At 31.8% G+C, this 27,199-nt stretch overlaps 2 protein-coding genes across 6 annotated transcripts in view; one reads left to right on the forward strand and one right to left on the reverse strand.

Annotated features, from left to right (window-relative positions):
- Positions 1–534: 534 nt before the first annotated feature.
- Positions 535–10,873, forward strand: LOC130893367 (midnolin homolog). 2 transcript variants are annotated; one of them, XR_009059194.1, is made up of 6 exons: positions 553–934; positions 999–1,086; positions 5,155–5,494; positions 6,299–6,444; positions 8,491–8,829; positions 8,876–10,873. XR_009059194.1 is itself a non-coding variant. In XM_057799403.1 (5 exons), the coding sequence occupies exons 1-5, from the start codon at positions 729–731 to the stop codon at positions 8,710–8,712; spliced, it is 1,002 nt and encodes a 333-aa protein (XP_057655386.1). In that variant the 5' UTR covers positions 535–728; the 3' UTR covers positions 8,713–10,873. The 2 variants fall into 2 exon arrangements, 1 of the variants encoding a protein (XP_057655386.1); XM_057799403.1 differs by having other exon boundaries at positions 535–934; positions 8,491–10,873.
- Positions 10,874–12,832: 1,959 nt separating this feature from the next.
- The window catches only part of LOC130893368 (serine/threonine-protein kinase tricornered), a 147,643-nt gene continuing 133,276 nt past the window's right edge, over positions 12,833–27,199 (reverse strand). For all 4 annotated transcript variants that reach the window (XM_057799407.1, XM_057799404.1, XM_057799405.1 and 1 more), the window contains 5 exons: positions 21,526–21,784; positions 20,161–20,542; positions 19,794–20,103; positions 18,818–19,005; positions 12,833–17,632 (listed from right to left, as the gene is read on the reverse strand). In XM_057799407.1, the coding sequence (XP_057655390.1) occupies positions 17,517–17,632; positions 18,818–19,005; positions 19,794–20,103; positions 20,161–20,542; positions 21,526–21,784 (1,255 nt within the window). In that variant the 3' untranslated portion in view covers positions 12,833–17,516. The remainder of the gene's footprint in view (positions 17,633–18,817; positions 19,006–19,793; positions 20,104–20,160; positions 20,543–21,525; positions 21,785–27,199) is intronic.

Genomic DNA, 27,199 nt, shown 5'->3' on the forward strand with positions numbered 1-27,199 from the left:
AAACCTCGTCGATTAAGATGAGGATTGTAAAGTCCAATGTTCCAGTAGGCTTTTCAATTACTTTCGGACTCATTTGGGATTATCAAAAATGTTTCAGTTTCAGATTTCACGCTTGCGTAGAATGAATTGTTATATAGATTTTAGTTTAAATTTAAAATTTGCTTTAATTTAAACTTTACGATATTTTTATCTAGTTTATAGCCCAGATTTGTGTATTTACAAATAGACAAATGATAAATCCATATTTATACTTATTTTAAAATCCTAAATTAGTCTCGGATTGGTCCAGAATTTCTTATTAAAATGAATATAATATATTGAACTCATCTTATTATTAGTTGAAAATAGAATTCAGCAATGTATATGAATTTATAATTTAAAAAGAATATTTTGTAAACTCAGTTTCTGATGATTCTATTAGGATATGTAAATTTGAATATTAATTTTTCACTTAATTTATTAAAATGTAATGACAGTAAGTAGACAACCATCATTACATATCACAGTTCTTTGTGTGAATTCAATGATTGGTTCTGACGCGCAGCTACACTTGTCAGATAAACCAGGCAGCAGGATCGTCGGTCTCCAGTACCGTAACACCAGTATTGTTTTTTTTTGTAGTTTTATGCATTTAGCAATGTTGCATCAAAGTTATCGATAAAGCTACTCGGTCCAGTGTTATAGTGCTTTAAATAAAGTGTAGTGCCTCAAAAATAGACTCTAGGAATATGGAAAACAGCTCACAATCATCTACTAACCCCATTTCGCAGGGGTGTGGCCCAAATACCCAAATAAATGTACATGTGAGCCCCACTACGGGGGGCGATTTTTATCTAAGCGTTGAATCGGACATTTCAATCGAAAATCTCAAAAAACTCATATCGAAAAGACTTAAAGTTCCCAGAGATAGAATATGTTTACTGTTCAGAGATAAGTGGGTCTTAAAACCAAAGTACAGTTACTTCTATTGTTGTAATTCGGTAATTAATCTGTTCCAGGCAATTACAAGATGGAAATTTGGTTCATCATGGTATATCTGATGGGTCTAGAATTACTTTATTACCAAATGTCGAAACAGGACTCATAGTAAGTGAAATTGACATTTTGATATTTGATAACATTTCAATTTATGTCTCAATATTTTATTTAGTATAATTTTCGTATTAATTTGGAATTTAAACGTTGATCTTATCTTGTGGAAAGTAATTTTTATTTATTATAATAAATTTCAAATTAAAAACAAAGTGTATATTAAATTTATAAAATGTACATTTTTTCACTTTTACTTTCATCTAATAATTGCGTACAGTTTAAAAGGTACCTAATTGCTGTTACTAGACGTTTAAAAAATTATTTTTTCATTCATTTCTTATACAAGGAGATCCAGAAATATATACATTCATTTTTCGATCTCACAGTTTCCAAATTTTCTCATTTACGTATATTTTTCTTTATAAAATTGAATAAATATTACATTAAATTCTTTCAATTTGACTTATATTTTATTGTTTTCATTGTAAAACTTTTTTTATTCTTCAATATCTTCAATTTCTCGTTATTTTCTTTACATTAAGTAACATTTAAGGTTAAGTCTTCCTGTTATAGCAAATTGATTGAAAAAGGCGCTGATTATGTGAAAAGCTTATATTTGTTGAAAATATATCAAACAATAATAATATATCAGTGACAGAATGAATGAATAATTGATAAGCTTGTTTTGAAGAAAAGATCTTCATTGGATGTAGTCTCTGAGGTATCCTGGGCTTTTTTATGTGGATGGAATGGCATACAGGAGTACCTTGTGGTTCCTACATCACAGTCAGCAGCTGCTCTTCTTGAGTTGTTGGCTACTGCTGGAATGGCAGTTGAACTGGACAGTCATTCTCAGGAGTAGGGTATTAAGGAGACTTTGACTAATTCCAAACATAATTGGAGGTGAACGACTGTCACTACTTTCATTAGTCTGTGTTTCAGTTGAATCGCTAGGAATTGGCACCCTCAACAAAGTTGATTGATTCAGCACATGTCCAGCATGTAGTTTCGCCATATAAAGGTGTGAACCAAAGTACTCAGTTGCAATGCCAAATTCCCGAGTTTGATCAATGACATAATGCTGAGACAAAGATGCGTGCTTTAGAAACTGGTACAAAACACATGAAACGAATGTTCACTCAGTTTTGCTTTACCTTTGTCGCCAATTGATTAACAAAGATGCTGGTTATGTGAATGGCTTATATTTGTTGAAAATGGATCAAATATTACAGTGACGTAATGAATGAATGATTGATAAGCTTGATTAAAATTAGGAGTGCCACAATAACTGTACATACAACACTTCCAAAGCTTTATTTTTCATGTATACACCCAATTGGGTATATTTTTCTCTAAATGTTCCACAATTATAAAAAAACATGTCCAATTCATAAATCTCTCTGTTTTTTATTGGTTTTGCTCGATTTTTTTGTTTGTTGTATTTCCATTCATTTGATTATTCATAAATCACAATCTTAAATTGCTGTAGGTCTTATAACTATAGTTTTTTATCTATCTAAACTTTTTTTTTAATTAATATAATTTTTAGACATTTTTCTGTAATTTTCTTGGGTTTCATACTTTTTGTAGTCTATTTCACTTTCATATAGAGAAAAATTCCACCAGATATTTAGCAATACCCCTGGAAGCAGTTCTTAAATTGAATTAACATAAATTCATTCATTCCTATTTATTGCTTTCATTTTGTAGTCGTGAATTCCTCTCCTCCTTAAATCTTCCATCACCTCTAAATACCATTTTCATCATCATCCACTGACAAATGTATCTTGATAGGAGAATTATCTCTTTGTGCGGAATATGTATTTTATATTTTGACTGACATCTAATAATTAAAAAAGCCTTGATAAAGATCAAATAAAATATCGAAACATTAACATTTTAAAAAACTCTTGGACAGTTTTATTTTGAGTCCTCAACCCGCAACACCATTTGAAATTTTCCTTTCTCATCTCACTTGTCTGTTTTGTTGAGAATCCACATTTCGTCTCCTTATCTCAATGTTGGTCTTATTATTGTTTTTTACAGATGTAGCTTTACCTTTCTGAAGATTTTTTTGGAACTCATTCAGTGCTTTCCTCCGTCACCCTTCAAGATTTCCTCCCTCGTCACCTTCGTCCTTGATAATCACCTCAAGATATACATAACTTATTCTGAGATCATTACTTTTTCTTCATACAGTTCTAATTGCTCCTTTCCTTTGTGGTGTTGTCATTATGATGAACTTTGATTCTTCATTGACATTTAAATTCGCTGTTTCTATGAAGGCTTTGCAAATTTCCTTTCTGATGTTGTTTACTATATTTCAGACTAAATAACGTTAGAAAAGCAATTTCTGAAGGAATTTAACTCAGAAACCATAATTAATACAATTTAACGCCATAAGTAGAATTTACTATTAGGAAAAGTATATTTGAGCCAAGTTGATTCAGAAAAGCAATTTTTGACTCACAATAATCAATTTTTTTACAAAATTTATCTTAGGAAAGTGAATTTTTCACAATTAGGTAACAAAAACGCCAGTTTTTAGCCAGATTCGACCTAGAAATGCAATAGCTGACCGATTTTGACTCAGAAAACTCAATTTTGGACCAAATTAAATTCAGGAAAGCTACTTTTTGTCTAATTCAGTATCAGAAAAGCAAATTTTCAGCATAAATAACTATGGAAAAGTTATTGATAATATGTTTCTAGATTTCTTCCCTTGTTCTTGATAACCACCTCAAAATATACATAACCTTGAAGTTCATCACTTTTTTTCTTCTAGTTGTATTGAAAAACTTTTCATTACTTCTTTCCTTTGTGGTGTTTTCTTTATCATAAACTTCGATTTATATTTTCTAAGAAGGCTCTGTTAATATCTTTAAGATAATTCACTACATCATCTGCATAGGCCAGTAGCTGTCTTATCCTTCTTTTTACTATATTTCAACAGTGTAGTGGATAATGGATCTCCATATTTTAATCCTGTTTTAGTCTGGAAACATTTTGATATTCTTTGGTTTGTCTAAATATTCGTTTTTGTATGTTCGAGTCTCGAGTTTTTGTATGTTTTGTTACCAAAATGACTTACCATTCATAAAGATTGGAAAAGAATAATTTCAAAATTATCTCAATTTGTAACAAGTCTTATATGTTTTTTTATTCACAATTAATACGTGTTTGCATAAATGTTCATTTTGCTAAGTATTCTGAATATTTTCAAAACTAAGAATGCTGAAAAATGGTTTGTAATGTAATTTAACCTTCTTTTATTCCCAAACTTTATCTATTTCAATTAATTCAATCGAAAAGCGAGCTCTTAAGTTATGGCAAATCATGTTTTTGTATTTAACGAAAAATCTAGTGCCACTTTTTATGTACACTTCCATTTCATCCTTTCACCAAATATTTTCATGATTTGATTTTGCCTTTATCTAAATATTTGTTACATATTGTCAAGCTTACTGTATTACACAATTAAGGATTAAAATACAATTAATAAAAAACAATTATATAAATTTTTTGTTTCATTATTTTTCTCTTTTCTTTTCAAATTTTTCAAGGATTTAGCTATTTTTATAATTAAATGTCCTATTTATTGGTATTTCATGGTTAGTTAATGCTGTTAATTACTATTTAATCTATATTTCAAATATTATGATGTTTGTCTTATAATTATTATAAAAAACTTTGTATATAATGTTTTTTTGGTGGATTAAATATTTGAATTATTCTTGATAACGTTTTATGTCCTTAATTTTCATATTTACTAAAATAATTACATAATTATGGATAAAATACTTGTACATATGGTAACGATAAGTATTTTACTTTCTAAGATTTGTTTTGTTATGGAAATGAAACCAAACAAAACCTGTATCTAAAAAAAAATGAAAACAAAAGTCATTTGCTATATATTTGTTCTCTGAAATATATTTTTTATTTCCAAATGCATAGTTATTATCATTTTAAATAACAAAATCTGAAGTAACATTCCCTACCAGAAGCAAGGTAGAAAACCACGTGACTAATGTATATTTATGTACTTTTAGTAAAAAACTATGTTTAGAAGAAAATTTATAGATAATATTTAGTAAAAAAAATTACATATATTTTTTACAGACCCAACGTCCAGAAATTGGAATAATGCAAGCTCTAGAATCTCTAAACGATACCCAAGTTAACGAATTTTTATGCGGTAAAGCACCTCTTAATCTCAGTATGCGTCTAGGAGATCACATGATGCTAATTCAACTTCAGTTAAGTACCGTTTCTGGTGCTAAACCATCAACTACCCCGTCCCCTACATCCCCTTCTTCATCCGCTACGACCAGTATCTGTCCTTCATCAACATCTCAACCCCCATCTTCTCCTAGTCCCCCTAGTCTATTACAGGCCTCAAGAAATTTGCAACATACCCTCAGAAGACTGTCCGCTGATGTTTTCTCTGGAAAAGATAGAGGTGAGAAAAGAGTTTTCATTCGATATTGTGGTTTTTCGAAAAAATTACAATGTTCCATATTTATTTGATCTATGTCACTTATTTTACCTAATATATTGTCAAAATTTAATAAATTTTTCCAAAAATGAAGGGTTATAACTTTCTATTTGCAATTTTAATTAATTTGTCAAATTCTGTGTCTCTTTTATTGGGTGCTGCTTTAATAGCTGAATTGAAGCCCTAGAATATTCTTATAAGTTCTTCAGTTCATCAACTTTCTCTTTGATTCTTCTTCTAATAAACTTTCTATTACTGTTGGAACCTTATTTATTTGTACTTTTTATGGTACGTACTGGTTACCTTTGCCTTAAAATCTTCGATTCTTCATCTTTGTATACCAAGGCTCTATAATATTCTCATAAGCTCTTTAGAACAATTTCAGAACGTTCCAGAGCTGAATAATCATATAGATAAACTTCAAATTACAGGGGAAAACATTTTATCATCTTTCTTTCAACTCTTTCTTCTAATAATCTTTCTACTTCCATTGAAACATTATTTCACTGTAGTTTCCATGGTTCTGGTTACCTTTCCCTAAAAATCTTTGATTCCTCTTCTTTGCATATATTTTTTTTACCATTCTTGATACCTCCAACCATAATTTATCATATCTATTCATAATACTTAACCTTACAAATTTGGGTTGCTCTTCTTATTATAACTTTTTTTTCAGTATTATTTCTTTCCATTATATATATTAGTATCTCCTTTGTCTTTATTTCATATTTTTCCATATCTATTTTGCTGCTATGGTCTATGTTGTAGGACGACGAGAGAGCGTCTATTCCGGAACATTCAGTGGAGCACTGAATCCAGCTTTACAAGACCCCAAGGGTCGACCGCGTCGTGATGTTGCCACTATTGTACACATACTTAATGATCTCCTTTGTTCAGTACCAGAACTCCGTAGGGTGAGTAATTATTACTTTTATCCATTAAATCACCTTCATCCATCATTATTTAATTTTACAATTCATTAAAATTAAGTAAATAAATCTTTTTAACTATAGTCCATTCATCTAGTTGGCGTATGAACCTGTTTATACAGTTTTATGGTGCTCTGGTTGAAAACTTTATAACTGATGTTATTTTTTCTGGTAGCAATTATTAATTTTGTGCTCTAATTTACTTCTTCCTGCTCTAATCTAGAATTTCACAGACCAAGGCACAGTGAACTAGATTACCTAGACTGTTATGGTTATGGGAATATTGCGTCTAGCTTTAAATGAATGGACTATATAATATTTATATTATGATCATTAGGCACCTGTATAATTCAACATGGTGCTTATAATTAATGATAATTGCAATTGAAAGAGACGTGGAAATAAATCTAGAAAGAATCTATTATAAATATGACATTGAGGAGTTACCAAAGCACTTAGCTCCCATACCGACTCAAAACCAACATCCTTTTTGATTGGGGATCCTAAACGACAATTTCAACAAAGAGAAACTCTCTGCTGATGACTTTCCAGTTCCTTTTAAATTCTGATTCTGTTAGATTCGAAAATTATTTGGATCTAAGCAGGAGCTTAGATACCTTTCCTCGCTCTTGGCTCAGGAAGTACTTGTTAATACCAGAAACTGATGAATTTAGATCCTGTAGGAAGGAAGTTGACATTCCAGTTCACCTAGTTATGGAGGAAGCATACCCAAGGAACCTTATTGGAATCAGCATTGATACTGGAGTTCATTAGAACTGGAAAGCAATCAGTATATATCAATAACAGCTCTAATGTAAGGTTCAATAAACTTCGGGGCTACAGTATAATGTGAACAGTAATCCATTCTATTTATAACTGGTGGAATTTTATAGATCAAATGTACAAGAAACCTGGGAAGTAGATTGATACTCCGTCCACCTAGTTGTGGAATAATAATCCCCTAAAGAATTTTATTGAGGGCAACATAAATACTGAGGTTCTATAGAACTGAAAGGCAACAGTAGATGTCGAAAATATTTCTCATGGAAGGCTTAATAAACCTTAAGGCTGAAGTATGATGTAAACCCTAATCAAACCTATCTATAACTGGTGAAGCTATCTAGGTAAAAGTTTCAAGAAGTCTGGGAAGGAGGAAGATAGTCCAGGTCACCTAGTTCTCAAAATAGCACACCTACAGAACTTTATAGATACTGGGGCTCATTCTAACTGGAAGGCAAGCAGTAGATATCGAAAACAACTCTCATAAAAAGTTCAATAAACTTTACGGTTGCAGTGTGATGTAATCCCTAATCAAATCTATCTATAACTGGTGGAACCATATGGATAAAAGGTCCAGGTAACCCGAGAAGGACAATGATCTTCCAATCCAGATAGTTCTGGAAGAAGCATACCCATAGAACCTTATTGAAGCTAGTATAGATACTGGGGTTTATTAGAACTGGACGACAAACAGTAGATATTGAAAACAACGCTCATAAAAGGTTCAGTAAACTTTAAGGTTGCAGTATGACATAATCCCTGATTAAATCTATCTATACTGGTGGAACTATCTGGATAAAAGGTACAGGAAACCTGGGAAGTAGAATGACACTCCAGTTCATCTAGTTCTGCAGGAGACAAACCTTATCGAAGCCAACATAGATATTGGGGTCATTAGAACTAGAAAGCAATCAGTAGATGTCAAGGAAGGCTAGATAAATCTTAAGGTCTTAGGATAACTAGAACCTTAATCAAATCTATAACTGGTATGGCTTTTTGAGTAAAAGGTCTTGAATACCTTTAAAACCTACTCAAATAAAAAAATTGGGTTTTCTCAATATCCTGCATTCATTAATCAAATAATAACCAGAGTGGGTTAGATATCATTGTTATAAAAAAACTTTTTTGTTGTGATTAAAAAAAAATAATTATTTGTTTTCTCAGGACACATTCCTTCAAATAAAATTCCTCCTTATCCTGAATAATCCTACGTTCACCCAAAAGTCATTAGATTATTAATTATTATTTTAGGTTACCCGTAAAGGATCTGAAGAACCCATTACCCACGTTCCTACAGAACATCAAGACGAGCCGATGATAACGACCTCGTGCAGCGAAGATCAGAACCTAAGAACTCGCGGCAAATTAGAACACCTAAGGCTTGTTATGGGGGAAAGGCGCGAACGAAGGCGACAACGTAAACAAAAACCGTATTCTCTACCTCAGAGTGACACAGATACTGTCACCGCATGAAACACGGCTTCCTTGTACATAGGTTATTAATTTTTTTAAAGAAGCTGTTCGGCAGATAGGAAATCTACTTTTGAAACGTTAGTTACATAAAAGAAAAATTTCTTTCGGCGCCAATTGGTCTTTAACTGATCTCTTTCACTTGCAGCTTATACTATCTCCGAAGGTTTGGTTCTCTTGATATTTCTCTTTAGAAAATGTAACTGCAGCTTCTTTATGTACCCCATCCTTGAGTTTTTGGCCCTATGTCTTGATTTCTTTTGTAACTGTTACAGAAGTTTACATATTTCATTACACTGTCCTTTTTCATCTTCATAGACTTTTTCCTTTTATTTTTGTTATCTTGTGCACTTGGTTTATCAGTTATCGGTTGCTTTTATTCAGAATTCAAACTTTTATTTTTCAATAACTTGAATTTCTTCAGAGTTTATTGAAAAAACTGGTTTTTACTTAATTATATAATATTTATGTTTTTTCTTTGATATTTTTAACGTTTCGAAAAGTGATTTTCTGTTAGTAAATTTTTGTTTGACTGATTTATAACTAGTAACGCCAAAGTGGGAGAATAAATGTAGCAATATAAAATTCTATATGGAATTTGAGTAAATTTCAATTTTATTTTTAAGGGAATCGTTAAACGATACATTCCATAGAAAAAACTAAATGTTTTTCCAGGTTTCCTCCAAAATATTTCGCTCTACTTTCACCTTGATAACTAATAATCTCCATTCTTTTTTATTTTTGATTTTGATCTATTTTTTGGTCTTTTACTTGTGGTTTCAATTCTGGTGTCTTTTTCACTGACATTTTCACGACTTTCCCAAAATATGTTATTCTACCTTTACTTTGGCAACTATTGATCTCCATTTTTTTATATTCTGCTTCTAATTTGCTTCCATTCTTTTTCTATTTTTTGGTTTTTTTACTTGTGGATTACATTCTGGAATCGTTTTCACTGATATTTTCACGTTTTCCATGTTTCATCCAAAATTTTTTGTTCTGATTTAATCTTATCAACTATTGATCTCAATTTCTTCATATTTCGTTCCCAATTTGCCTTCATTCTTTTTCTATTTTTGATTTTGGCCTATATTTAGCTATTTTACTTGTAGATTTTATTCTGGAATCTTCTTCACGGACATTCTCATGTTTTATATACTATTCTACCTTCACCTTGTCAACTATACATCTCTATTTCTCCATATTTTGTTCCCAATTTGCTTTCATTCTTTTTCTATTCTTGATTTTGTTCTACTTTTTGGTCTTTTTACTTGTAGATACCATTCTGGAATCTTCTTTACTGATATTTTCACATTTGTCACGTTTCCTCCAAGATATTTCTTTTTGAATTTACATTTTTCGACTATTGATCTCCATTTCTTCCAATTCTCTGTTTTTCCTCTCATTTGCTTAGCTATATATTGTAAACTGTCAATATAAGGATCATTTAATGATAGGAGCACTTTGTGATAATAGCCATTTCACAAAAGTTACGAACATCATTTTTTCTATTCCCATAAATATTACAGGGCAATCTCGATATGAAAAAAACTGAAGGGATATGGAAAATATTTGTTATACGAAGTTACCAAGAGATTAGGTTGGATACAGTTCATTTAAAAATAGTAAAAAAAATTTTTTGTCTTCAAAACAAACTATCGAAACATTTGAAGAAAACTTTGATTTATTTTTAGTGTTTCTCCAATTTCTCCTCTGGTATTATGAACAGAATTTTTGTTTTTTTTTTTGAAATTTCTAGAGGGGTGAAAATGTAATTAGAAATAATGAGAAAATTGATCCGTTTTAATGGAATTTTCATTTTATTTTCAAAATATTGCTCCCGACTTATCTCCCACTATTTGGTTTTTCAGTTATAAAATAAAAATAAACTGAAAAAACAAAAACAAATTGATGATAAGCAGCTGTAACTATCAATTTTTTTTGTATAATTAGAATATACTGATATGTTAAATCAATTTAATTATTTTTAAGTACTTCCTCTTTAAATTCTTAGGTACGTCTGATTGCAATTAAAACTAGGTATTAAGATTTATTTTGTTTATTATTGATGTGATCATTTGTTGTGATCTAATTTGAAATTATTGTTTTTGTTCCCTTAGTATATTGAGAATTAATTGATTATGTTAATAAAGTATTTTTAAAATCTTTGTTCCTAATATATTAAAAATAGAGCTCAAAATATTAGATTTACTCGAATTCTACGCCCCAGCTTATATTATAATCGAAAGGTGTGTACCATCAAGAAAAAATTCGTATAAGTACTCTAGATGGAGGGATAGATAGACCCACAGGAATAGAGAAAGAGACAGTGAGTAAAAGATAAACGTGGGGACAAAAAGTGCAGTAAATATAGAGAAACAGTTGAGGTAAATCAAAGAGAGTGGTATGTAGAGGAAGACTATTACGGCAATTGAATATTAGGAAAAAGAGATAACAGAAGAAGAGAATAAAGGAGAGTGGCACAAAACTGGAAACCATTGCTCAGACACAAAAACTTATATGATTTTTGGAATCTCTATATAAAATACACGATACCATGAGCTTTATCGAATATTTTCACATTATGCCATTTTTACAAAGATAAGGAGAAACCATTACTCAAACTCAAAAACTGACATGATTCTCCGAATCTCTATACGAAAATACATGAAACCATGGGATTTAACCCTTTGTTATAAAAAAATTCAATTACCCAGGAAAAAATGAATTAAGGGTAGAATAATGAGGAAAATTCATGAAAATTGGATTTTCTGGAAAACCATTGCTCACATTCAACAATTAATATGATTTTCGGAATCTCCATAAGAAAATACATAGAACCATATAATTTTTTAATTACTTTTGGAGTATATTAAATTTCCAAGGTAAACCCCTTTGTTATAAAAATGGGAAAAGAATATTTTGCTTCTGATTGGAGTCAAATTTCACACATGAGGATTTTCTGATATGAGAATCTCAAAACAGCTACCCGTTCCTCGGAAAAAATGTTTCATGGGAAGAAAAGTGAGGAAAATTCATTAAAATTGGATTTTCTGGGAAATCATTGCTCACATTCAACAACTAATATGATTTTCAGAAACTGCAAGAGAAAATACATGATACTTTCTTGGTATGATAAGGGGTGACATGGTTAAAAAAAAAACAAAAACCTCAAAAATTTAGGATTTCGTCGTTTGAAAAATGGTAAATGACTTAAAATTCCAATAAAATTCTGAATTTGGTGTTAAAAGGTGATGAGAATTTTCGTATGATAATCGGTTTTAAAAATTGTCTTTAATACTTGAAGAATTTTTACAAAAAAAAATTATTAACGGGAAAAAAGGAGGGAAAAGTCATAAAAATTATATTTTCAGGAAAACCATTGCTCAGACTCAAAAACTGATATGATTTTCGAAATCTCCTTTAGAAAATACATACCATGTGGTTTTTTGAAAACTGGTTGCCGAATTAAATGAACGCGTCTATTTTATATGAATCCATATATATCATAGTTTTTTCTGAAATGTTCCGGTAAAAATAAATCTAGTAAACATACCAGCGGACAATAGAACTAGAATAGACTAGAATAATAGTAATTGCGCCCTTAATATCAGAATGTACAAACTACACAATAAATTCAACAAATTTCTCAATGTATAGTAAATACATAGTCTGGCCATTATCAAACAGAGCGCGGTATGTACTAAAAATAGAATATAATAATGAAGGGTCATTCCATTAATACCGGGTGCGCCCTCTATATTATAAGCGTCGAACTTTATCATAAATTCTACTAATTTCTCCTTGCATAATTGATTGAAGAGTAGAGTGTAGGTATTATCGAACTATTAAAAAATTAATTTTAAATTAGAGATCTAGACGATTTAGAAAGATGAAAATACAATTTAGCAATATTAGAATAATACTGGGCGCCTACTCTATGACAGTATGTCCAAATAGCATTATAAATTATACCTATTTCTCACTGTAAATAGGCGTAGTTTGGACATTGTCAAGCAGATGACGCAGTATGTACTAAAAATAGGTTATAATAATGAGGGACTAATCCATTAATACCGGGTGCGCCCTTTATATCATAAACGCAGGGTAGGAAAAAAACACATTTTTTTTTGAAGCACAAAAGACTTTAATTGTTTTTAGTTATACACATTTCTGGAAATAATTTTATGTACAAATCCTGTTAGCGAGACCAACTACAAAACAGTAGTACACATTCAATTCTTAAGTATAGATTCTTCTGTAAAGTTATGGAAAAGTAGTACAACCAGTTTGCGGGCCTTACATAGAGAGCTCACTTTACTTAACTATTCGCCATATCAGCGGCTGTTCCAACAGTCAAATGCCTACAATACGTCTTCTAACACATTCAAAAATTACACCTAGCAATTTAAACAACGACGTTGTACTACAAAAGTGAATGTAATTTGAACTATTAATATAGAGTAATTAATATAGAGCAGTTTCAGCTAGACTAGTCGTTTCTTAAATAAACAATAATTTAATTGGTAGATGGATATTAAGTAGTATTAAGGTATATGAGCTTAGGGTTAGGTAGAAGGGCCGCAGTGAGTTCAGAGCATCTGAAATGACAGGACGCTTAGATTAATGCACGTTTCTCTCGGAGCACGGTCGAAGTCAGGATAGAAAAATCGATAGAACGTGAGACTCAAGAAAACGTCAATGGAGGCTTTCGCAAAAATCCTTGGGGAAGATTCTCTGAAAATCCCAGTAGGTCAAGATGTTCCGGTAGAAAGTAGAGCGCTGAGTGGTAGACTGTCAGTTCTCAAAACTTAAAATGACAATAATGAGGGAGTCCAAAATTATATCTTTTTTGTCATCAGAGGATTGGTGCACTTAGAATTTTGCCATCTAGATGCTAAATTTTACGTCGAAGATTAAAACAAAGGATCAAGTCGGAGATCAAGGATTTTTTATAGGAAGGACAATGTGCAACAGTTAGAGCCTGTTATACCTTAAGACCATGTAACTCCTTACCATTCGAATAAATTGTTATGATTTGATGAAGATGATGTAATCCTCGAATTGTAGATGACACTTAGTATAATCGTTACAAGAAGAGCCATGATCCTAATAAAACTTATTTCCAAAGGAAAATGACAAAAAAAAGAAAATGTGCAACAGTTGAAGCTTAAGACCACTGGGGATGATATAATTCCTTACCATTTGAATAAATTCTTTATGATTTGGTCAAAGCAATATTTTAACTGTTTCTTCAATACAACCAATGCCATTTAAAGAGATAATACCACATATTCCAAAATTTGAGTGATTATCATTTCCTAATAAGAAAATTTTAGCCAGAGATTGTGATTAATTGGAAAAGATAATCCCAACAAAGATTCGTGTGCCTTCCTCAAACAATATTATCTTCGAAGATTTTGATTTTCGCTGTTATGTTCCAAAATATCTTGACAGGATTTAAATTGACTAACGTAACCTATTTTGGGTCATAGCAGTCAAAATAATAGGTTTACATCAAAAATGTATATATCCTGTTTGTAGAGCTTTTCATGGGATTCATTTTTTTGTTAAAAACTTTTTACTCGAAATCAATATCATCGAAGATATTTAGTAAAATGTGGGCAAACGAAGCAAGCTTCATTCGTAAAAATTCTTTTGGGGATTATCTTTTGTAATCAAGGACAAGCGTTTTACAAAAATTTTAGACAGATGAGAACTTAACCTATTTTTTTATCGATATACTATACTTGTAACTGCTCTTAATTATTTCAAAACTACCATCTTTAAAATAATGATCTCACTGACAGAAGCAGACAGACGTGGTGCTTAAAATAGTGAGTTCATCGAATTAACTGAATACATTGGATTTTGTTCAGAATTGTTGAATACGTCCCCGTTGAATTTCATATTATAATATCCGTCGTGGATATTTTTATATTTTAGTATTCAGTTAAATCGATCGTTTAGTTTTAACATTGACCTTCATCATCAGGAATCAAGCTAATACAAAATATTTATCGGCTAAAACACTAGCCATCAAAATATGATTTCTATAAGTTAAAAACAAAAATTTAAAATAATAAAAAGTATCACTTTGTAACAATGAACAAAAAATTAACATATACACAAAAGTAAAAAGCTTGCATCGAACTCGAAACAATTCATTTTACAATTTTTTAAATAAAATTTCACAAATAAATTTCTACAAATAGTAAATCATATGAATTATTCTCTTGAAAGTTCCAATGAAAACTTTTTTCAAAATTTTATACCCAAATATGAAAAGACTAAAGAAAATTTTGGAACTGTGGAATTGAGAGGTAATTTCTTTTTTCCAATTTAAAAATTGAGGAAAAATATAAATTGGCCTTTGTATGGTTTAAATGTAATTAATTAAATGAATCACTTTTATCCATAAAGTTAACATGTTTTTCCATAATAAAATAAATCCCACTCGCTTTCAGCTCTAGTTAAAAATATGTATCAGATTGATACATAGATGGTGCTATTAATATTAAACCCACATGATTTCCAATTAGCCTTAACCTTCAAAAGACACATGTATAAATTTGACATCCCTTGTACTATTAGTTTGTAAGTTATAACCTTTTGAGGAACTCAACATTTATTAATTTGAAAAAAATGAAAAAAATACTTTTCAAGCCAAGACACGACTTAATAAATATTATTCTGAAATAGCTCCAGGAAAATCAGCCGATGAGAAGTGGTTTACTAAGTTTAAAGGAAGCGAAATGCGCCCAATGGAAGTTCCAAAAAAAATGGTTACCTACGAAAATATCAAAAAAAATCAACGGTCAGATAAGTGGAAAGCTCATGATGAACCGATTCAAGAGCTTGAAGAAACACAAAAGTCGACAGGCAAGGTAATGACATAGGTATGTTGTGATTTGCATGGTATAATATCCACCAATCTCTTAAAAAGGGAAACAAATTATCATTATTAAAGCATTTAAAGGACGAAATCACAGAAATACAGTCCCATTTGAAGAATAAGTAAGTTCTGTAATGCATCAAAAAATTGCATCAGTGTGCAACGTATTATACAGATCTAGTACTAAGTGACTTTTTCCTGTTCTCAGAAGGGATGATCGCTGGACAGAAATTTTGTAACGATGAAGAGGTTATCAATAAAACTGAAGTCTCTTTTGAAGCTAAAGACAAATTGTATAAATATTTTAGTGCACTTCAAAAAGGATCCTTGTGTAGAAATTATTCCCAGAGAAAGATGAATTACAACATTGCAAATTATATCAATATCGCTTCTACAAGTTGTCTACTTAATCGGAAATTGATTTTTTTGGGGAGTAGACACGTTCAGGGACACTACAAGTATGCAAAAATCCTTACAGATTAGTAAGTCGCCTAAAATGGATCGAAAGATGAGAACGATGCTTTTAAACTCCGTTAGACGACTTGTATGAATACTTTAGAATTTACTAATCGCTCAGAGAGAAGAAGAACTGAATAATCACTGAACCAAATTGGCAGAGGTGAAAAACTCATTTTTCAAAAACAAAATGCCTTGTAACAGACAAAACAAACGATATTGGAGCTCCATAAATTCGAAAGAATGGGTAGCCTGTACATACGAACATGTGATTATTGATGTACAATATCAACCAGAAACGTACAAAAAGGCAACTTTCATCTGAATAAACTGCTATAAGTACACTATTTGGTCTTTAGAGGCTTTATTTCTGGCTCGAAGAACTAGATAGTGTAATTTAGCTTCATTTCCGGCTCAAAAGACCAGACAGTGTAATTTTAAGTATTACTGTAGTACAGTTCATTCAATATAAGTATCACCAACGATTTCTAAAACAACATAATAAAGAGATAACACTTCCAACCTGATGAAACTATGAAAAAATATGGTACATTGAAGTTAAAAATATTTTTCTACCAGAAACGTACAGAAGGAAATTATAATCTGAATAAACTGTTGTAAGTACACTATTCGGTCTTTGGTGGCTTTATTACCGGCTCAAAGAACCAAATAGTGTAATTTAGCTTCATTTCCGGCTCGTACGACCAACAGTGTTATTTTAAGTGTTAATGTGGTACAGTTTATTCAATGTGAGTATCATCAACGATTCCTAGAACAATATAATTAAAAGTTAACTCTTCTAACTTGAATAAACTAAGAAGAAAATATGATTAATAGATGCAACAACTTTTTTTTCTACCAGAAACTTAGAAGAATTGAACTTAAAGGTCAATAAACTGCTCTAATTACACCATTTGGTTTTTTGAGTCTTTATTTCCGACTGGAAGGATCAAATAGTGTAATATAGCGTAATTTCCGGCTCGAAGGACCAGAATAAGTTACATATTGGAGATAGGGAATGTGTTGGGAAATATGGGTAAAGCGAGTAGGAGGATTTTCTGAATCAGTAACGAAGGCATTTTAAAATTATAACATAGTTTCGACTACAATGCAAGGTACAGTTTTCACAGCTCTTCAAAAAGCGAAAACAGTGCAAAACTGCTTCAGACCTATATGTTACACGAAATAATCTTATTTTTAGAAAACAATATCTTACAAATAGAAAAAAATAATATATTTAAAATCTACAAACAAAAGCAAAATAAAGTTTTGTTTTTGTATCGATATCATTAGAATCGAAATATAATTTGCTTTTTTCATAATTGAATTATTTTAAGACGGTACTATAGATTCAATATATAAACATCTCTGGATTAGTTTTATTTTCTAAAAATAAGTGCCTGGCATTCAAATGCCTATCCATATCATTCTTGTGGTAAAATTTATTAACAAACAACTATTTCTTCGTCGGCGTGCCCCTTTGTGTGAGACCCTCGAACCTTTTGAATGTGTAGTTTATGAAAACCCAATCTTTGTAGCTGACTTCGCCGTCTTGAGTCAGAGGAGCAGAAGCTGAAAAACGGAAAGAGAATTTTAATTTTATCATAATACAGATTTAATGTCACTGATTAAATATTGTACCAAAAAAATGATATTTTGACAGAAATGATGAATTTCAGTAACGTTTATATTTTAGTTAGTGAATCTGATAATTGAGAATGAAAATTGCGATAAATTTAAGACAAAAAAATTGTTCGAAAATAGATTAGACATTCAAAATGATAATAGATACAAAAATATAATGCAATCTCATAGTATTTTAATTTTTTATAATTAATAATATTTAAATCAGCTATTTTAATATCTATGAATAAAACTACGTGAATTTATCAAGATAATAAAATTAAGTGCATTTTTTACATGTAGATTGAAATAAAATTAGAATTCATCTATACTTGAAAAGATAATCAGTAAAAAACAGTAATAATTTTATATTATAGGGAATTTTTAAGAACTTCTGGTATATTTAATTACAAAATCTATTCTAGTGGAGTATGTCATCTTTCATTTAGTCTATAGTCAAACTCCTAACTATCAAAAAATCTCTTTTCCTACACCTATTTTTGACTTCAGGTCAAACATGAAGGCTAAATATAAAGCTAAAATTTTTAATTCTTGAAAAATTCCTAAAAAATTTCCGATAACAGAAAAAAAATTTCGGAAAGAAACGCAAAAATTGATAACTTGTAACATTGTACAAGGACACTTATTTTAACGGGTAAATAATACTTGCAATATTACGTTTAAAGGATAAAGAGTCATTTCTGAAAAGGATTTTTAATCCGAAAGAATCAAATGAAGATAGGACTGCATCAAAGGATATACCAGGATTTTACCATGAAATTATAACCGTTTAATAGATTTATTTATCATTTTCTTTCTGTGTTGAATAACGCGGGAAAATAACTGAGATGTTGTCAATAGCTCGATACAAAAACAACTAAAAAAATTCATATGGAAGAGGTTAAAAAATTCAAAAATATTTTTGTTGAATTGTAAGACAATATTGTTGGATTTATATTTTTTTCTACTTTTTTTGTTTTGGAATGGCCCTGATATAAGAATATTTTCCTCTGCAAAGTTGAGTTTCGGATGATTTTTAGTGGAATAATTGCAAGAAAAATGAATCGCTGAAAAAAAACGTGATTAAGGCATTAGTAAATTGGAAAAGGTAGGATTCGAAGTTTTTATACTTACGAATTTCAAGTTTGACATCGGGAAAATCGTCAAAGTTTGACGTATCGTCTATAGATTTAACTTCTACCGGTATGGCAGCCGGCCTTTCTCTAATATGTTCCCAATCCACACCACGATAGAACTGATTTAATTTTAGGTCTTCTAAACCTTTTTGAGATCCTAGTCTTCTGTCCGCTTCACAACAGAATCTGGAACATACAACAAACTTAGTAAAAACATACGGTTCCAAGAAGAATTGTACAAAGCTTCCAGGCTGATGCACCAAGTAAAGACGCCTTTGAAGTCGACAAATTCATTATACAAGTTATTTGGAAGTAGAAGCAGGATAATGGATCAATGACATACAGTAGGGACGTCGATTTAATATGGATTAAGGATAACGGTTCCGGGAAATGTTTTACATCTTCAGGTAGAATGGTAGAACGTTTCGAAGTCGATGTACCAGGAAACATATTAGAATGTTGCCAGTCCAAATGGCAGAACATTTTTAGACAAAATGGTAGGAGACCTCCAGGCAGAATAATAGGTAATCTCCAGGCAAAATAGTAGGTAAACTCCAGGCAGAATGGTAGAGCATCTTTAGACAGAATGGTAGAGCATCTTTAGACAGAATGGTAGAACGCTTCGAAGACGATGTACGAGGAAAAATATTAGAAGATTTCCATATAAAGTGGCAGGACATTTTTAGACAAAATGGTAGGATACCTCCAGGCAAAATAGTAGGATATCTCCAGGCTGAATAAATGAGCATTTTAAAGCCGAATGTTAGGACATTTCTAGGCCGATGCACCCAGTAGAGAAGCCGCTGTTATCAACCAATTGTGAAGACCCTACTCTACCAAGTAATTTGGTATTTGGCTGCAATGGTAATGAAGAGGCAGTTGTAGTCGACCTGCGATTGATATGAACATCAAGGAGGTCAATTTTTTAGGATCCAAAATTATTAAGAAATAAAACAGTGAAGCAAACTACTTACTTGATAATTGTATCTTTGGCCTCTTCGGAGATAGGTACCTCGGCTGGAAACACCAACGTATCCCTCCAATTCATCACTTTCGTATACGTATCTTGAGGATTTTCCGAACAAAATGGCGGATAACCGATCAACATTTCGTACATAATAACTCCTAACGACCACCAATCGCAAGCTGGTCCGTATCCCGTTTGCATAAATACTTCGGGGGCTATATAATCCGGCGTTCCGACGGTACTATAAGCTAGAGCTCTCCTATTTTTTTTCCAACTTTCCGCCCTTCGTTTACTATCCATAGGACTCGAGGTAATGACTGAAATTGAATCGAATTTAATTATAATTTATAGGATAATATTTGTTTTATACTTACTAAAATCCGAAGGTTTCGCTTGACTTAAGTCTCTGTAAAAATCCGTCCTGTGGGATTTCTTTAAACCGGTACACAAACCGAAATCGGATAATTTTAGATGCCCTTTGGCATCGAGTAATAAATTATCGGGTTTAATGTCTCTGTGTATAAAACCGAGTTTATGTATAGAATCGATGGCGAGGGCCGTTTCACTGATATAGAATTGCGTACACTCTTCTGATAATGTGTCTTTTTTCATTAGGAGAGTCATCATATCACCGCCAGGTAGAAATTCCATTATTAAATATAAATTAATAGGATCTTGAAAACTATAATACATCTTCACCACCCATTGATGATCGGCTTCAACTAAGATATCACGTTCCGCTCTGACATGGGCAACCTTTAACAAAATATGTAATGAAAATATCGGGAAATGGTTTTCGTTGAAGGAAAAATACCATGGATGGGAAATAGATATCAAGAAAATAATTTTGAACGAATTATATAGGGATATAGAAAAAAAATATCGATATTTCACGAACGGAAAACTATACGAGGGTATACGAGTATTCAGACATGGCAAAACTGATGTAAATATGTGAAATCTGCAAATTCCATCGCAAAGTTTGTCATAAGAGTGCCGATCAACTCGCTTTGACTTTTGGTGTTGAAGTCCCATCTTGAGTCACCGTGTTTCCGAATTCAATAGTGACAGCACTTCGCTATACGGATGAAGTTCGTGAGGGTCGTCGAAAATCGGCTCTTGTGCCAAAAAACATCGATGCTGTGCGTAAACTGACATTTCAAGATCGTCATGAAATTGAGATAAACTTGGGTATTAGTTCCACTCGCGTGCATTCAATATTGTATGGATATTTAGCTGTCAAAAATCTTTGTTCGCGTTGGGTTATATGCTACAATCGCTCAAAAAAAGCTCGTAACGATTGGTGCAAAGAAATGCTGGAAATATTCAAACGCGGTACTTCAAAACACATCTATAAAATCGTGACAGACGATGAATCATGGATTTATGCCTAAGAACCCAAAATTAAGTAGCAATCGACTGTAAGGGTCTTAAAAGACGAGCCAAATCCAACTAAAGTTGTTCGCACATGAAAGATATGGTCGCTTGTTTTATCGGAATCTCTGCATTAGAGCATTTTCTTGCCAGAAATGTTCGAAAAAATTAGAAAAGACAATCACGACAATGCGAGCTCCCACATTTCAGTTCAAGCAAAAACATTGTTGTTGAGGAGGCATTTTGTTCTTTCTTCGTCATAAATTTAGTTTTATTCATAATTATAATGAAACTTGCCAGAAAGTTTTTTGAATCTATCTTTAGTACGGTAAGAAAACACACGTAAAAACGTTTCTGCCACTTACCTGTTCTTTTTCTAACATGTCTGCCTTTCTGAGGATTTTCATCGCGTAAACATGACCGGTGTCTTTTTTCTGAACTAATCTAACTTCTCCGAACGCCCCTCTACCTATCACTTTGAGTGGTTCGAAGTCTTCGACGCCTAATCGAGATCGTTTTAATCTAAGAAATTCGGTTTCTTTTTGGGCGTGTTGCAGTCTCTTTTCCATTTTTTGTTCCTCAGAGAGACTATCGTCCTTTAAGGATTCTTCTAATTTTGCTAACCTAGAAGAGAAAAAGAGTTATATTTGATTGCGCGACAAATATCAAAGTCTATTAAGGACATAGTTCCATAAAACTCTAAAAACTATTAACTGTCTAAAAAGAACGCAGTTATTAGAGAGAGTGGTGTCAAATAGGTAGACAGTTAGCAATCTACACGACAGGAAGCGACGACATATACCGGAAATCAATAGGAAATACGATTTCTTGAAAAAGAACGAAAAGAAATAAATATCGAGGTATGTACGACGAGTAATGAGGTAGTGTTTCTTCAGCGATTATACCCTCTTCCAAAAGCTAGAGAAAAACTTAAGTGGTAAACGCTTCAAGACCAAACAGAGGACACGGATTGGCGAGAGTCTTCTTCTCCAACTTAGGAATACAAAAGCTAGAAGACCGTCTATAAAAGTGTGTTGAAAAAAATGGTAACTATATCAAAAAATAGACAACAGCTTTTCAACGATATATATGGTAAATATGGTAACCTCTCTTTTATAAGAAAAAAGGCAAAATATACACTTTTGGTTAAGGAGAGTGATATTACAGAGTGACTCATATCTATTGGTTTAGAGGAATATCTTATACATAAAATGCTTTTTGATCAAGATATAATTTAGCTTGCTACTTTTTGTTCATTTACGTACAATTTTTATTTTCTACGAATAAAAAACTCGTATAATACGTTAAAGAATTCTATAAAGTTATTCCTAGTAATATAAACAAAGCAAGAATACAACTTTACGATTTTAAATATTCCGAGATACTTCGACTATTTTGACGAGCCGACAACAGTGTAGAAGGTCGTAAAAACGTAAATGATGTATGACGTACAACGGTAATTGTATTAAAAATTCTGTATTCAAATGGTACGTACATAAATTAATGCGTTTCCAAATAAAACTGATGTAAGTTTATGATTCATTCTATTTATTATTTTTTGTAATGTATTTGGCATTCTACAAGTCAAATTCATAATTCATAAATAACCTTCAATTTAAGCAATAGTTTTAGGATTTTCACGAAAATAGAAATTTTAATAGAAAAATAAACATGTTAACCATGAAAAAAGTTGATATGCGATAATTTTGATTCCTATTAATCTTATCGATTAGGAAGACAACGATACATTGAGAACAGAAGTGGAAGCAAATTCACATCAGACAAATGAGAAAATTTGAAACAGCGTTCACCAATGTTTGATCCACGAGAAAAAACATTGGCAGCAGTTTGCAGGTGTTTGGATCCCCAATAATCATTCATCTAATCCATCACATGCAATATTTTGCTTCTACACTACTATACAGAACAGAAAAACGAGAAATTTTTAAACACACTCAATCAATTTTAATAGACCAAGCAAAAACATTTGCAGGTGTTGAGGTTCCCCATAATCTGTCATCATATCCATGATATGTAGCCTATTGCCTCAACGGCACCATATAGAACCGTTTTTTAATCACTAGAGACGAAAAATTCAGTGGCTCTCCCGAAATGAATAGCTACGAAGTACTACGAAGCCGGGTTTACATCTCAAAAACTTGGAGTATATGCGAAACAGTTCTCGAAGTGCTGAAACTTTGACACATAGTTAATGCAGATCTTTATTGTGAAAACTTGAATCTTGCTAACCAAACTTTGATTGAAAAATATTCGACGTGTATAATTGTAAATCGGAGACGTATTATTCTTGTTATTTTTGGCATACCTGAAGAATGTTAATAAGAAGGTTGCCACTTAAGTTTTGAGGTAGCCAAAAAAAAAATATTCATAATTGGACATGGTTTCATTGTTTTTCAAAATTTTCTCCATTGTGTACTTTTGTCATTCCGATTGAGGTACCCCCTAAACATGTGATTTGCCCGCATCAACCGCTTCTTCAAGTGTAAAAAAACGTTGATCTCGCAATTTATTTTTGATCTGCAAGAATAAAAAGGAATCATTGTTTTGACTGTTCAAAAACGTTTTTGTTTGAACTGATATGTGAGAGCTCGCATTGTCACTGCGGAGAATTATTAGTCTTCTGCGATTGGTTTCTCTGATTTTTTCGAACACTTCTGGCAAAAAAATACTGGTGTACCATTCAGAATTAATCGTTCCACGTTGCTCTAATGGATCGGTAACGACATGTCCAGTTATTCCGAAAAAAGAGATCACCATTTGCTTCGAAGTGCTTCATGCGTAAACAACTTTTGTTGGATTTGGCTCTACTTGAAAGACTTGTGCTCGCCTATTCGCCTGTCACGAACTTATAGAAGTCTTTTGAAGCCCCGCGATTGAATTTATTCAGAATATCTTCACACTAATCGACACCAGCTTTTTTTGAGCGATTGTTAAATTAAGGCGATAACCGACGTGATCAAATATTTTAGGCAGCCGAATGTTCATACTATATTGAATACATGCTTCAATCTCAAGATATGTCACATGATGATCTTGCAATATCAGTTTAAGCACAGCATCGATGTTTTCTGATACAACAGCCGACCTTCACGAAATTCATCATGTAGCGACCACGATTGAATTCGGAAAACCAGCGAAAAACGGTGGCTCGAGATGGTGCTTCATCACCAAAAGTTGATCGACATACTGCTGTTGGTTTAATTCCCGACGAAAGTCATAGAACATCATCGCCAGAAAATGTTGGATGGAAGACCAAGATGATGTTTCAAGTACTCAAATAGTGCTCGCATGACAACACGTCACATCAGTGTTGCCATATGTAGAATAGGAATGTTTGTGTTCAGACAAGGCGTCTCATACATCGTTTTTTTCATTTCAGCTTTGAATGTAAATGTATTAATTATTAAGGTAGAGGTCCACCACACTAATTTACTCTATAAAGCTCTTTGTTGGGCACGTTTCTGCAACTCTTAAATGTCTGTCGTTGACCAAGCGATATTGGCTGAGTCTTATGCTATATATCATCTACTTCGGTTCGCTTCTTGAGGCTGTGAATATTATGCGAATGGTCTCTGTATAAGTTCTTTCTTCTATATAAGTGAGTTAGTATTATATTGGAAATAGTATTAAAACAAAGTAATTTAGAAACAACAAGCTTAATCTTTCGCCATAAAGCGTAGGCCGATGACAAAATGTTGATCAAAATCGAATAAAGAAATGGTAAAGGTTTTTAGTAAATTTTTAAATGAAGAAAAAAGTTTGGCTTAAAAATAAATGAATAGGAGACAAAATGCATTAAGGTGCGCTCTGGAATCACAGATGAAAACAAAAATATCGAATAGATAACAACTTTATCCAAGAGTAACCATCAACAAACCTAAAAGAAAATAAGATAGATAAGAGAATTATGGGAGATAACAAAGCAGTAGAAAAATACTGAGAGCAAAACATCTTTCAAGAGCAGACAAAATCAGCAATTCTATATGCATCAGAAACATAACGATTTCAATAAAAAATAAGAATAAATTAACAATACAGGAAAAAGAATCCTCAGGAATAAATATAGGGGTGTTAATATGATAGAAGGTAGATAGAATTGCTGAAAGAAGAGAAGAAGAAGAGGGCACCCAAAGACCAAAATGTCAAGCGGGATATAGATGATAGAAAGGTTTGAATGGAGGGAAGTAGCAAATGATTGAAAGTAAGGGAGAAGAGGAATAGTTAAAAACATTGAATGGTCTAGTTGAAAGATGGAATATTCTATAATATAAAGACACTTCTAAATGATCTTCATATTTATTCTCTTTGGAATCGTGTGAAAAAATTGTAAATCACTATATGGAATGTATGCTGTTGAATATATCACGCTTATGGGTTTACTTTTCCATTTATGGCATTATTTAAACCGTGAAAAAATGGTAAAGTTATATTTTTAATTATCGCCGTCACGGCTATTTATGAGGTTCTTGGCCTCCGTAGTTCGATATCATTTTCTGCTTGACTCATCACATTGTGATAGAATATTTATTTCCTCGTGACCTTTACAAATGTATTAAATTGGATAAGTATTGGGTTTCGTTTGTTTTAATCTTAGTAACGATTTGTGGTTTTATGATTTAAACCCGCTTGTTAATTTTATTAATTTTGAAAGATATGTTGCCGGATTTAAAAGGTGATTTGATTTCTATTAAAGGCAATTGAAATAAGTTTTCGAGTACTTTTCAAACGTCGTCAAAGGTAGGGCAAAATTGAGACCAAAAAGTCAGTTGCAAATATACGGTGGAATTAATAAAAGCATGTGAAATACCATAATTTAGTCGCTCCCTGTATAGTTTTTAATAGCACACAGGGTATACACATAATAATAAACACGTGTGCCGTGACAATGTTGAAATATAGTCCAGTCAATGAAATTTGGATTTCGGTTCTACTTAAAAGCAAGGGTTGCTTCTTCCCTGGGGGCGGATGGACTTCCTTTTCAGGGGGGTGAACAATTTGTCATTGAAAATAAATTGTCTAATTATAAGCAAATTTTGTTCTGATAAATGTTTTCTGAAAGTCAATACTTTTTGACGTATTCGCGAGTGATGTCGGTATTCAGGCAAAAAACACGTTTTCAAACGATTTTTCGCGAATAAATGGAAAAGGGTATTTAATCGAAACAACTATGTATATAAAAATTATAGCTTATAAAAAAAATTATGTATTTATGATATGTGCAAACCCAATACAAACGGAATTATTGCTTGTTGAAAGTTGATTGGCATTTTCAAACGTCAAAATCGAAAGTTTCTACGTACAATACCCAAAAACCAATGCATTTTTTGCGTAAAACAAAAAGTACCTTTTTCAAAGTCCTTTCAAAACCTTTATTTTCATTTTTGACTAGCTGACCCGGCAGACTTCGTACTGCCTCAATTGATAAATAAAAATGCTCGGTATGAACGAACAAATTAAAAAAAAATTATACAAAAATGTTGATTATGAATCATGTTTTCATAATTGAAAATAATAACAATTTCTCTCAAAATTGACTTTTTCTCACATATAATCCTTTGTACCTTTTTTATTAAGTAATCATTAGAGTAGATATGAACAAAAACATTCTTAAAATCACTTGTTGTAATCAAGTTTACAACATTAACCGTTAACTATGAAAAATTCAAAATATTCATCATTAAAAAAATTATTTTGGACAAAAAAAAACATTTTTCAATTTTTTTTGTCCAAAATGTTGGTTTTTTGATGCTTTGTAATAAAATTATGAATGATTATATGCGAAGAAGTGCGTTATTTGAAGTCATAAAACTATATGAAATCTCCACGTGAGATATTTCCCATATTTTTTTATAAATCCGCCGTAAAAACGAAGATTTAAAAAAAATTCATCGGAATCGGATGATTTTTCGATTTTCTAGACCCAAAAAACGAAAATATAAAATTACCAAGCTTTCTGGTAAACGATTCCGCAAACTTCCAAAGACTGGCCTTGCGATTTATTTATGGTCATCGCAAGGG

This window comes from Diorhabda carinulata, chromosome 4, assembly GCF_026250575.1.
Source record: "Diorhabda carinulata isolate Delta chromosome 4, icDioCari1.1, whole genome shotgun sequence".
NCBI classification, from domain to species: domain Eukaryota; kingdom Metazoa; phylum Arthropoda; class Insecta; order Coleoptera; family Chrysomelidae; genus Diorhabda; species Diorhabda carinulata.